The 14,360-nt window shown below is 40.0% G+C and overlaps 1 protein-coding gene across 1 annotated transcript in view; it reads right to left on the bottom strand.

Annotated features, from left to right (window-relative positions):
• LOC115045668 (voltage-dependent calcium channel subunit alpha-2/delta-3-like) overlaps positions 1-14,360 on the bottom strand; it is a 112,209-nt gene that overhangs the window by 50,044 nt on the left and 47,805 nt on the right. Inside the window, exons 9-12 of the mRNA XM_029505454.1 lie at positions 6,320-6,482; positions 3,539-3,670; positions 2,854-3,065; positions 1,740-1,814 (exon numbers count right to left, since the gene is read on the bottom strand). Coding sequence (XP_029361314.1) covers positions 1,740-1,814; positions 2,854-3,065; positions 3,539-3,670; positions 6,320-6,482 — 582 coding nt within the window. The remainder of the gene's footprint in view (positions 1-1,739; positions 1,815-2,853; positions 3,066-3,538; positions 3,671-6,319; positions 6,483-14,360) is intronic.

The raw sequence follows: 14,360 nt of genomic DNA, 5'->3' as shown, positions 1-14,360 counted from the left end.
AATCTTTGATTTTACTGAGAAAAAAGTAACTAACACCGTGTTCATATGAATAGGGAAAGCTCATTTCAACTGTAGATTAACAAGTAATGCTTGCCCAAGTCTGATATCAAGCCGATACGTTTAACGTTCTGCTAGAATTTATTTCAGCATATGAAAGTGGAAACATGCCCAAAAAAAAACCTTTCTAACCATGATGTTATTTCACCTTTTGCTGGAAGAACTAACTGCCTTGAGTACAGCTATTTATGACCCTGTTGAGGTCTGGGTAAGAAATAACAGATTTTGGAAAGACAGATGAGTAAAATTTCAAGTCTCAAGTGTGACTGTAGCTACCTGCCCCCAGCTGAAGTAGAAGACATTAGTGTTATCTACTAGCACAGCCATCCCCTTTTAGCTGGCTGACTCACACTACATTAAGCTACCATTTGCAGTTAAATGCAAAATGATGATCCATATGCATAAGTGTACATTCGTTAAGAAGTAAACAGAAAATTGTACACCGAGAGGCACAAATCCACAGATGTGAACAGGCACACATAATTCCACAGCACTTGTAAAGTGGCCCGTGCGTTTGCTGTTAAACAGCTGTGTTTCAATGATCCTCCCTCAACCAATCGTTTGGAAATTGAATTTTTAAATGGAATTTAAAAACTTGGGTAAGATGGATTATAGTTGACACCTGGAGATGCAGGCAATAATATAGACAACACAGAGGAGCAAATATTCTGAGTTGAGCGAGGAATTCATGCTATGGTTGGGAGGAGGCAAGGATTATCTCATCTGCCATCTTAATAAAATTCCTTTCATGAACAGTCCCCAAACCACAACACAGTCAAATGTGCAAATACTCCCAAAAGTGCATTATGTGGAAACATTTATCCATATTTGCAGGAATAATCTAAGCTATATATTTTAAAGAATACTACACCAATTTAGCAACACACTCCTGTATCAATGTCAGACTTATGGTGGACAATTTAAAGGAAAATTGCCTGATTTGTCTCTGATTCTTAATATATATTCGTGTCCTTTGTCAAAAAGTGTCACCAACAGTAGCACTTAGGTTGGAGATTCATGTGTGTCATGCTGATAGCAGCTACCGTACAATAGAGAGGCCAGCTTCAAGAAGAATGAAGAGTGAGCCACAGAGTTCAAGCAGGTTTACATTTTTTTTTTTTTTTTTTTACTAATATATCACAATTTCTAGAGCACTATCAAAGTCGCAATATCAGCCTCAACCAATGCAGCTTCAAGTTACATCACATAAAGCAAAAAATGTACGTAGGTCAGGAAACACATTAGATCAGAAGCCACTGCCACTGGTAAATAGTTTCCATGAAGTGGTTTACTTGCTATGCAATAATCTTTAAGTTGGTAGCCAAAGTAAAAGCCACATGAATGGTAGGGTCGTTTGGACACTTTAATTTCTGTGCACCACCAGGTACTGCAGTTTTGCTCCAACCTCATCTAATTATTCCAGCTCTTACACTTGCCCATTTCTCCCTGTTTCCAACACATCAACGTTTGATCTCACCCAACGACACGTGCCAATGTGGTTAAATTAATAAAAATGATTTCTGTTTACTCTTGTTTATCACCACAAATGAATTCTTTTAATGTATTCTTCTATCAACCCTGATCCTCAGAGAGAGCGAGAGAGAGTGACAAAAACTCGTCAATAATTCCCAAATGTCTAGAGGACAAAGAAAACAATGGCAGACAGCGAAATAGAGACTCACATCTTTGTTGGTGACGTCTGCTTGGACCAGAGTCCCATTCAGGCACGGCTCCACATAATGCAGTTCCTCATTGTACTGTAATAAAACAAAATGAATAATTGATACAATAGTAACGACTGTAAATGTGGTGCATATATAGAATTGTGATGAATACAAAAACATGGCGATGTTCACTCATCTTGATGAAAAGTACATACACGTATGGACACACTGCACTGTATAGTACACAGGGTACTCAGTGCCTGTCTTTCTGTGATAATACTCATCATTTATTGCACGAGTACGGATAAAACTTCAAAGGCCAAGGAAGAGAATGGAAGTGGGGTCTTCAACAGCCAGCAATTTTCCCCCAATCTCTCTAGGTACATACATCTGTCTCTCATCTCTCTGTCTGTCATCTCTGTGTGTGCGTGTGTGTCCCAGCATGAAAAAAAAAACAAAAAAAAAAAAACTCACTGCAGATACAAAATCCACAACTTTGACACTCCCTGTGGGTCTCTTGGGGTAATATTGTAAAAGAAGCACAAATAAAAAGACCAAAGAAGAAACAGACGAGTGAAAAAGACACATCCCTTTAAAGAGTTTGGGCATAACAATATGTTTCTGCCTGATTGTCCTAATCCTCTTTTTCTCTATTTTCAAAAGAATAATTTTCAAAATAACATGATTAGGATATAAAGTGATAATGAAGACTTTGTTCTGTTGGAGAAAGAGAATGGGGGCTGGCAAAGTGACTCGCTACATTCTGATGGGAAATAGCATCAGACACACACATGTGAAATTGCTTCATCTCACACACACTAAACACACACACGCACATACACGGGTTTCATCAGACTGAGATGCGATAACAATGGTTTGGGTGCCTGGGGCGGGTTCCAATCACAACTGTCTCTTTTGCAATTCAAATCTTCTTTCAGCTGACTGCTAATTGGTTGTGAGCGTGACAGAAGAGAAAGCGGATTCGTTCTAGCATTTCCTCTGATCTGAGGAGGAGAGGGTGGGGGTCTGTGTAATATGTGTTTTTGTGCGTGTGTGTCCATGTGAGTCGAAAAACATAGTTTAAATAGTTTATGTGCTGCCCTAACAGATGTGCACATATATCTGGACTCACAGCAATGATGTTGAAGAAATCATCATCTCCAAGAGTGTCCAGTATGGAGGAGACGGTCTGTCTGGCAATGGTCAGCCTGAGGCCTTTCATGCTGCCACTAACATCCACCAGGATCACCACATCTTTCGGTGAGGTGGCTGCCTGGATGTACCATTTCCGGTTACGACAGTCAAAAGCTATGACCCCATGTTCATCTGGTTTCCATTTGATTCCTTATAAAACATTAAGAGAGAGAGAAAAAAATAAAGGATGAATGGCAATAAAGCTTTGCATGGACGAAAAACAAACTATTATCTTGGTAAGATCAAAAAAAAAAAAAAAAAAAGAGAGAGAGAGAGATGAGTATATGAGCTGTTCTTTGACCCCCTCCAGGTTTTAGTTTTAGTTTACAGGGACAATTCAGAACGTGATTGGAGATTTCGGCTATTAAATACAACTGAAGAATATTTATATTGGCTCAAAGCTCAGACAAAAATGCGACTGCAGCATTTCCTTCACCCTGCTAGCTTCCCACTGTCTAGCTGTCAGTCAGTGCAGATTCCAACACAACCCTCTGCTTTAGGGGAACACCAACTTAATTACAAACACACACACAGTTTCCCTTCAAACACCATTTTGCTATTACATGAAAAAGTGGAGAAATAAAAGAAGGAAAAAGAACATACTGACGCACACATTCACCTACCTGGGTATTGCCTGAAAAAACCCTTGGCACTGCCAAAGTACTGCCATATGAGTGACGGGTCTCTCTCAAAGTTATCCACAAAGACTTTATTCAAGGCCTCGGACCAGTACACGCCGTTGACGATTGCAGAATCTAATGAACAAACAGGGATAAAAAAAATAAATAAAAATAAGACACAGACATGGGGAGGAGTCAAGAACATCCACAGATAAGCCACACAATTGGGTGTAGTTCACATTGGGATACATGGAGGGCGGTTACTGATCATAGCTCATTCCAATGTGTTCAACTATAATAGAATTAATTATGTTTATTTCAATTGAAATATTAACAGCAGGTTGTCAACTACCAAGCGAAAGAGCCATATTACATTTACTTTCTATAAACTCAGAACTCAAAATGATCTAATTGCTATTCTTCTCAAAATGGATGGGGAAAATTTGTCAATTTTTCTGTGATATTGCAATTTCCGATTGGATTTCATTCAAATGTTTGGGGAAATCCTTTTTGTAGATAAAATTAAAGGTACGAAAGCAAGGACATGACAAACTAAGTTCATTTTTACCATTTTACTTTCTTTTGGAAACAAATCACTTTTATTTATTTTCTTTTTGTATCACTGCATGTACCCTAAACTCATATCTATAGCTTTTTTTCTGTTTAATCATTGTGCCAAAATTGATCATAAAATTCAGTTAGGCATAGCCAATTATTTTATCTTTCTACAGTTTTTCAGTGTGGTAATAAGTATAACGGGCTGAAACCAGACAGCCATGCTTATTAAAGCTACTTACTACCAAAATTTTGCTTGGTTCAGAAGCAGAGAGGGGAAAATGAAAGCAGAGGAGGATAAGCAGACGCACAGACACAATCATACAGTGACACAGATACACAAAAGCTTTTAGAAACAGATATTTGAAAAGGCAGGAAGGCAGACAGAGAGAGAGAGAGAGACAAACAAACAGACAGACAAGCACCTTAATGAACAGAAAAAAAAAGAAGAAGCAGATAGCAGATTTCCCATCATATCCTATGCAGGCAATATTGTTCTGCTGGCACAGTCACACCAATAGTCCATGATTGAATTAGTCTTCTGGAAGTTAGCACACTAAAGCCCTCTCTTGATAGTAAACACCTAACCACTATGGAGTGGAGCGTAGAGGAAGCTGGACTTCATCCAGGCACCATTTACACAACAATACAGTCACCTCTGGAGCAGTTTGGCCGTCTATTACAATCTGAACTCGTCTTGATGATTTGAAGATTTATGGACTCTACTTTCCCCCTAAACTGCAATTTAACATTTCATCTCAACTAATGCACTCCTTAATTCAATCTGATCAAAGAAGCTCCCATGATTCGATATCCACACTTGCCCGTGTACTCAGATTAAAAAGTAGCTTTGTGTAGGTACCCATCTGAGCTGAATCAACTTCCCTTTATTAGGTTACTTACAATGAATAAGAGAGGTTTTAAGAAGACAAGGGAGGAATATAGTAGAGAGAGCTGAGAGACAATGGATATGTGTATGTACCTCTCAGACAGTATGAATATAAATATATGAAAATTAGAGAGTGTCAACTTGCTGTAAATGTGTGTCTTAAAGCGCTGTTTTGGTTGTGATGGATGACAGTTGATGATGTTTAACATTGCACAAAAAAAAAAAAAAAAAAAAATACATAAAAAAACGACTCATTATATCAGCTAAGCAGACAAATTGTGCAAATAATTTGTAGATTATTCTTCAGACAGTAATGGAGCAGTCCAGCTGCTTGCTAACATGATGAGAGTTAAATTCTATTAGCTTTCTCTTTTGTCCTTATATGTACAGTATGGATTGGTCCAAATTGACTCTCACCTTCTCACCCTCATCTGAACAAAAACACCCACGCTAATAGGACATGTGTTTTTGACTGCAGTGCTATTTTTCAGACTGAGAAAAGGGGAACAATTTAAGCATGGATGTTTTCAAATGTTCTAAAGAATCATTCAAAAACCGTTTCCTTTCCTTGCCTCAAGCAAAGCCTCACAGGCTCTTTGCAGAGCAGTCAGAATTTGCCCGCCAACAAGGTCCTGTAGTCTCAGCCAATACATCCATGTTATCGCTGCCGCTGAACAAAGCCTGCAGATCTAAAACTCTTTAAAGTGTGTGTATGTGTGTGTGTGTGCTCCACTCATTTGCCTGTGAATCAAATCAGAATTACTCTTCCTTTCCCTGTATGGGTTTGCCTGCCTGCCTGCCAACCTCACTCTCGGCGCACTCATTCAATTCCTTTCCATTTCATTCAGTCTCCTCCTGTCACTCTCATTTACTCTCTCTTCTTTTTCTACCTAGCTGTAATTAATCTGTTGCTCAGACCTTTCATCAGTCTGACTTAACCTACTTTTTTTCCCTCACTTACTCTCTCCATGCAATTTCTTTGCCTGTGGCGGCCGTGTTAAGCCGACATGACATTCACTCTGTCCACTGAGCATTGTACAAGGCCATGACTTCATTGGTTGGACTTGGATGGATGGTAAATTAGCAGAAAGTCTGATTATATAACTGCTAATTAAGTCAGTGTGTGGTAGAGATGATCCAAAGAGTTACAGTTAATGATCTCAAATCCTCTTTCAAGCTCAGACCAAGCACACCAGCATGCCTACAAACTTTAGTATCAGGTTTTCGTCCATTCCTAGACCAGGTTTCAATTATCCACTTTAGAGAACAAAAGCTGAGATGGACATGCAATTTTTTATGATGATGGTGTTAAACCTGTTTTCAGTACAGTTGTTTGGCACCTTTGTTGTACATGTTGGTGGGTACTTGGACCACGCTGAGGCTGAGGTTGACCGACAGGTTGTTAAAGTGGTCATTGGGCTGCAAGATGAATTCTCCGCCGAGCTCTACACTTTTCCCCGCCTCATCCACTTCATTGATCAGCACCGCATTGAAGTATTCATACTAGAGACAGGAAAAAAGAGATAAGATTACACATGCTAATAGCTCCATTCAATAATGAAACTCTCCACTCAGAAGCAGATATCTCCGTTTCAACATATTCAACATGCTGAATTGTGTTGTCAATGTATAGGATGACTGGCTCACTCTTTTGCTGAGTCAGAGTATTTTGCATACCGTTGTAACCGTATTCCCGGGATAATCCCGAATGTGCATGTTTGTACAGCGGAAAGCTGCTGAGTTAACAGAATTCACCTCAGCCTGAACATGCTCCCTTCCAGGCTAGATGCTGCATGTGCTGCGCTGCTCTTCCACTATATTTTTAGGACTGTGCATACTTGGGAGACTATTAATAAATCATAGAGCTAGATAAATATAGAGCACATGGCTCCCTGCATCCCAAAGACTGTGAAGTCTGAGCTACCACACAGGGGCACAGTCTACAAAGGCTTCAGCCCATGCAGAACATAGCACAACAAAGAGATAAAGATGCTCAAGCCATTGTAAAGAAAATTTGGTATTATGGACTAAAAACCCCATTCTTGTTTTTGTGTGTTCTTGTGTAAATGAGCTACAGCTTATAGTTACATACAGACATTAAACGTTTGTCAATACATGCTGAAACAAAGTTAATCCTTACTTTACAAGGTGTCATTTATCCATATCTAACATTAGCCTTTGGATTTTGTCTTTGAAACATCAGGCTACTAATGTTTCACAGTTAATATAATTGTTGTGCACGACAGCCATACACCACTAACTTTGACGATAAAACTGTTTGTGCTCAAGTAAGCAGTAAAGGCTGTGTAGCAACTTAGTCATTTTTAACAAATTTATCCTCGACGGCATATGAAATTCAACCAAATGGTAATTCACTTCAATAAAATAATGACATAGCAATGAAGTGATGCTGAATACATCGTCAGTCTCAGATATACAGTTTGTGAGCAGAACAACCTTTATTCTCTAAATAACAATGTTTAACTTTTCAGTAGCTGCCCCACTTCAGTCTGTCCGGCAGGTGAATGGTGTTGATTGCATGGCTCAAGACCACACAGCTTTCTCTCGTAATGATCAAGAGAATAGCGTTTGAAAATTGCAATTTTCAATTGTCAAATACAGAACCTTAGCGCATGTGTTATCATTCAGAGGCCGGCAAGGACTTTCTGAACTTTTATTTCTTGCTCGGGCTGAAGAGGCTGCAGGTCTAAGTACAAAGAGTATTTGTGCAAAGGAAAAAGCATAGAGTGCACATTTAAAAGTCATCAATACCTTGCCTCTTCCTGAACCAAATAGTTCTGACACAAGCTCTTAGAATTCAAATATATTTTGCAGCCCCAAAGCTGACTTCAATGGACTCCCTCTATATTCCTAAAGCAACAGTCACCACACCACCCTACCTTCTCTATTCTCACACCATTAACCTCCATTTGGGTTAAATATTTTCAGCTCCTCACGAGGAACACCTTCATCTCCTTAGCCTTATGCAAAACACAGGTAAAGCCATTTAGGCTAGCAAACACAATGCCTATGAATGAATCAAGCATGATTTGGCTTTTAGCCCTTTATCAAAAGCAATACTGCCATTTCAAGGTTAGGGAGCACAGTGTTGCATATTTCTTTCCATATTTTCCCTCCTGTCTTCACCTGGGTTATTATATGTCAATATGAGCATAGAACTTCACTAATATTCCCAATCCTTATTTTACAGCGAGAGGCAATTCTGGCAATTCTATGTTTTCATAGAATATAACTCGGTTTCTACTATTAACTTGGTTTCTAGAAGAGACTTGTGCTGCATTGCTTTGGTAAACCACCTCACACATTTGCTTTTAAGAATAAACAAAACAAGCAACAACAACAACAACAACAAAAAAAAAAACAAAAAACAAACAACCAAAGCTAACAACCAAAGAAGCAAGAATGAAATGTATCCAGTGAATAATGCAAAAAGTGAAAATTAAAACCAACTAGTAAGCGCTGATTGTGAATAATTTAACAAGCAGATATATAATTTAACAGCAGTCATTTTTAGCGGAAATCATCACACAGTTAGCGCAGTTTCAGACACAAGAGCAAGAAAATATAATTTAAAAAACACAAAAATATTGAATACAGTCAAAATATCTTTCCATTCTAGTCCAGTCCAGCGCCTTAAAATCTGGCGAGGCTGCAGGAATGACAAGGTTGAAGCGAAAACCTCTGGCAGAGTTTCACATGCCAATGAACGGCTTATGTGTCCTCTTCACCGATCTCTTGCTTGCACTGTACCTGACCTCTCCTCCTCTGGCAACTGTTTCTCTATTTCCTGCCAAAGAAGGCTGTAGCATCTGCAGCCAACCTTAATTTCACATCATTATCACCTTCAAAACCTCTACTCTCAAAGTCTACTCTCAAAGACACAAAATAAATGGACGACCATGATGCAAATTCTACAGAATTGCTTCCAACAAAACATTTAGATACTTGTTCTTTCCTATGTGATTGCTTGATTATTTTTAATATTTCTTTAATTTTTTTTTTCTTTCGATAATTTCATTGGCAGTGTTCTGCCCTAGTCGTAGCTGAATAACTACTTTAAAAGACGTGGAGGCTTGAAAGGCAGAAAATAAACAAAGACAACAATGTAGAGACGCACACATTGTGATACTTATATTGAGGCTTAGCGCTCTGCACCTGCAGAGGACAAGGCCCCATTGTGTCTTCACTCTGTTCTCTTTCTGCCATTGTTCAGTTAGTTCCTGTTCTATCATTCTCTCCCTCATTTCCTCTGTCTTAACCTCCCAACCTGACTCATCCCTTTTCCATTTCTAGCCAACCTGTTTTCTTCTACCCATTGTTCACTGGCCGAGCTGCATGCAATCCTCATCTAGTTTCTTACCATCCTTTCTCACTTTCTGGCATTCAGCTCCTGTGTGCTTACAGATTTCATTGGCGAGGTTTGGGTCCTATGAGCTCAATCTGTGAGACCACTGTAGCTATTGCCAGCTTTCCTCTGTCCAAATCTCCCTTCAGGAAGAGGGAAATGGGACAAATTTCAATGTTTAAATAATTTCAAGAGCAGCATGTGGGCATAGTGGTTAACGCTGTTGCCTCACAACAAGAAGGTCAAGGGTTCGGTTCCCGGGCCTGGGGGCTTTCTGTGTGGAGTTTGTATGTGGGTTTCCTCCAGGTTTGTTTCCTCCCGCAGTCCAAAGACTAGCATTGGGGACTCTAAATCTTCCGCAGGTCTGAGTGTGAGTGGTTATTTGTCTCTGTCTCTCTCTGTGTGGTGGCCCTGCGACGGACTGGTGACCTGTCCGGGGGGTCCCTGCCCTCGCCCTGTGTGAGCTGAGATTGGCTTCAACACCCCTGCGACCCAAAAACAGATAAGTGGTAGACAATGAATGAATGAAAATAATTTCAACACCTGTAGCTCACACATAAAACACAAAGAATCAAGTTTTGAGAAGTGAACAATTCATGACCCAAGATACAACTGGCTTCATTAGGAAAAACAATTGAAGTTGTGTCTTAAAAGAGAGTGGGAGTAAAGGGGAAGATGAGAGGGCCACCTGAGGCTTTAGTTGTTTAAAGCTTAGGGAGCAAAAAAAGAAAAAGAAAGTAAAGCAAACAATGGTTAATGAGTCTGCTAATTCACTTATTATTAAATTCACAGGATGTGGGCGTTAACTTTGATTAAAATTACTCCTATCAGCTTTTGGGTTTCAACTGTGTGGGAGTATATGTAGGTGTGCTAATGGAGGCAGAGGTAAACCATAGGTTGTAGGTGTGCATTGATGCACAAATCACTTTCAGTTGTGCGTGTGCACTTGTGTGTGTATGGCATGGGCGGAAATGTGTGTGCTTGTGTTCAAGTGTGGGAGTATGTGCTGAGTAAGTCAATTATGCCGTTCCAGCATTACAGTCAAGCTGTTCCCACTGCCACTAATGCAATCCCTGATCATAGTGTTAACAATCTGATCTTTAATGCTTGAGTGCATTACACTAAGCGATGGCTCATGTACCAGTAGCACCCACTCAGTGTGTGAGTGTGTGTGTGTGTGGCGGGGGCGGGGCAGGGGCGGGGGAGGGGGTTAGTTCACTTGTCTGTTTTAAAATAGAACAGAGAGAGTCATGAGATTTTATGTATGTTGGCCCTGGGATGGACTGGCAACCTCACCAATGTGAGCTGGGATTGATTCCAGCACCCCCCATGCCCTGGGAACGGAAAAATGATAGAAAAGATACATGAATGAATGAATATCTCCAGCACTGACCGTGTCTCTCTTTCCTCTTAATATTAAAATTTGTCCTATCATGGCATGTAGAATTTCCTTAACTCATCTAGGTGAAGTAGTAAGTCATGAAATGAAAGATTTGACACTCACGACAATAACAGTGACAATGTAATTTCATTCATTTCAACTCACCATTATTTATATTTTGGAACTCTTTTCTTTCAGCAGGCTTTCCATTAACGTGCTAGCACCTCTGAAATGGCATCAACTTTGATGCATTTTTTAAAACACTCTTTCAGAGTTAACATTTAAAACACCTTGACACTGCCAAAGGAGGATTTACATCCCTTAAATAAACCTGTTTCGATGCTTATGTGGGCTTTACTGATTTGTCAGAATCTTCTTGAGAGTGCTAAGTGATACTTGTGTATAACAGACAGGCAGTGGTTCGCTGTACTGTGGTCGCAATGGCATTAATATTATTAATACGTGGTGAAATTTTATTGATGTATTATGCCTTTTTATGTCATTTATTATAGTAATTTATGTATTCATTTTTAATATATCTTATATGCGTACACCTACACATGTCCAAAATTGTGCGTAGCAGAAACTCACATCTTTAAGAGCCGCATTTAGTAGAAGTACTGCTGCAGTTTGGGGGTCTCACATAGATCCAGTCATGCAGACACAGACAAATGTATGACCCACATGCATACGCTCACATAGAAACACCAACTGTTTTTTTTTTTTTTTTTTTTGGGTTGTTTTTTAAGAAACGCTCTCACAGCAAAGAGCACAACAATGAGTCATGAGCCTCAAGGTGCAAAGAAAGAGCAAGACAGCGAGGAGACCACATGTGAAAGGGGGGCATGCTGTGAGGGTGGAGGCTGGAGCTGTTAAGTGTGACGCTCCACCCTCTGGTGTTCACTTTCAACTCTCATCGCGGCTTAAACTCTCTTTTCCCTCACCCACCTCCCAGTCTCTTTTTTCACGGTTGGGAAGGGGGAAGACGCCAATCCCTGAGTGTGGAAATGGGACTGGAAAACAACCAGAGGGCATGGATACAGGTAATGAGGGAGCAAATAAGACAGAAGATTTAATAAATAACTCGCAGGAGAGGCCAAGTTTGGCTTGACATGATGTGCTGAATTTTGCTTCTCAGCATATTTTATAATTTCCACTCACACGATCAAAAAACTAAAAGTCTCCAGCAGCACACCTTAAAATTGATTGTGTTGCGCGAGAGCAAAGAACAAAGTTATTATCAATGCATCACTGTGCTTTTGTCATTAAAATGACGTAATTAAAAAAATTAAGGTTGACATAGAGTTGTGAAACTGAACTGTGACAGAAAGCAGCATGTTGATAAAAGTCAGGTGAAATGCTAAGTCAATAGTTAAGCTTTAACCAGTAGATTTTTTATTCTGCGCTGAAAAAGAAATTCATAATTCATTGATAACTGGGTACTTATCTCCCCATGCGCTCTGCAGATTCTAAATTGTGAGGAAAGACTGCACTGAAAGTCATTTGGGCACTCTTCTGTTGTGTTTCAGTCTGTTTCTCAGAGCCGCTGACTTACTGGATTCATATATACTGCAGCAGTTAACTCAGACTGAAAGCTGTGTGATGCACTGGGCTGCACCACGGTGCTCTAGGTCTCTGAAAAGTACTGTATTTTTGGTTTTGCTGCGTGTTTATCAAATCAAACACAAACTAGAAAATTCCACTGAAGGATATGTTTTAGAATCGTATCAATTTTCACCCTTTAAAGACTTTTGACGCATTTTGTAACTGTTGGGGGAAAAAAAGTGAGCTATTGTACAGGAATATATTTTTATCTCTTACGTTTGTCAAAGTTAGCACACATAACACCTCTGAACCTTTATAGACAGGGGTACCTCCAAATGCTTTGTTGCTGCTTGTGCAGGCGAGATGGAATGTGTGAATGCCAAGTGCGTGTGGTACATCTGCGTGCTGGATTGCGGACAGTCAAGGCCAACTCTTGAATAAATGGCTTAAAAAATCTAATTTGCGCATGAGTGGCCATGCATGCGACAGGAAAGTGAAGCAGAGGATACTCTGGGTACAAAGCTTCAGTCACTCAGGTTGCATAATTTTTGCCAGTAATATGACAAGCATATTGGCAAACCAACAAAACATGTGGCCACCCCTCTGCACTATGGTAATGCTCTTGACAAGAGAGTATGAGAACAAAAGTGACTCTGGGGGGGAAAAAAAAAAAAACAACGATTAAGTGATTCTTTCCCGCTGCTCCCACCAGACTGGGGCTACTTTTCGAGTCAGTATGGGGCTTGGCCATTGGCTGTTTGTTTTCAACCTCCAAGGAAGGATTTCATTGGCTGCAGAGGGCATAGGAGACTGCTCTCTGCTTTCCTATTTACAGTACATGAGCATTGCGGGTAAAAGAACGAGGGAGGAAAATCGCAGCAGATTACCGTGCCAATTTCACATGGAAGCAGAGGAGCTCTGGAAAGGATAGATAAGGAAATTCCTATCAAACCGCTGCCAACCAAATATGTAACCCCCCCAACACATACACACACACACACACACACACACACAAACATTTTATAATAAACCCAAATAGTGATGGAGGAGGTTTCACCCTACAGTGTAGATGCGGTATTTTTAGCACAGCTGGCGATAATTACCATCTATTCACCACGTTCTGTAATAAAAAGCACTATTAGAAATGCCACCACCAGAGCTGCGCAGACAAGTGCACACACACATTCATGCACAGGTGTAAACATACATTCGAAAACAGTGTACATGAATTTACACATGCATGAAAAGCCACAATAGTTTGTGATTGCAACCAAAGTACGCTCAAACATTTCATTTTCTGCTCTGGCAATTCAAAACACAATTAGCAGAGAAAAATTAATGCCAGACATAATTTCCCAAGAGGTTCTGAAAAACCTGCTAAACAAAGGATAAATCTAAGCACAGACACCCTCACACAGACAAGGATGCAGAACAATAGCTATTATTACTTATTATAACCCTGACCCTAACCCTTGTTATTATTGTGATGACTGAGCCAATCAAGCAGGTAAGGTAGACCACAACGTACCAAACCCACAAACTATGAGATGGCATCTTGCTAGTTAAAATTTTTGTCCCTGTAATGAGGTAACACCGGATCATGCACCAACCGCACAAGTGTTTAATCTAATCTCTGATTAAAGTCGATGCTATTACTACGGTCACCCACCATATCTGGCAGGTACATTGATTGCCATAAACAATTTAATTTTCTCTTTCTTTATCCCTCTTCCTACTTTTGATTATTTCCAATTCCCACATTTTTGGCACATTGCATCAGCAACATAAGTATGTGTACAATATATTCTATTTTTATGTAGAAATGTCTTGGTCTTATGATAGTATCTCACTCTATCCTGGATGTTGTGAAACCGCACATTAAAGTGCATGCTCTCGATCAGCCATTTTCTGTACTTTCCACACTTTGCTGGGCTCGTCTCAACGTCGCCAAGTAATTACTGGCATAAGGCACCAGTGTGAGCCCACACGATGTTGCTGTGCCTCAAGCAGCATATGAAAACACCAACACACAGACAGGCATCCACAAGTGACACATACATGCAGATGCACAGTCACTCGTCCATAAGAA

The sequence above is a fragment of the Echeneis naucrates genome, chromosome 7, assembly GCF_900963305.1.
Source record: "Echeneis naucrates chromosome 7, fEcheNa1.1, whole genome shotgun sequence".
Lineage (NCBI taxonomy): Eukaryota > Metazoa > Chordata > Actinopteri > Carangiformes > Echeneidae > Echeneis > Echeneis naucrates.
Note: the sequence above shows the minus strand (reverse complement) of the source record. Positions and strands in the feature narration are given on the sequence as shown.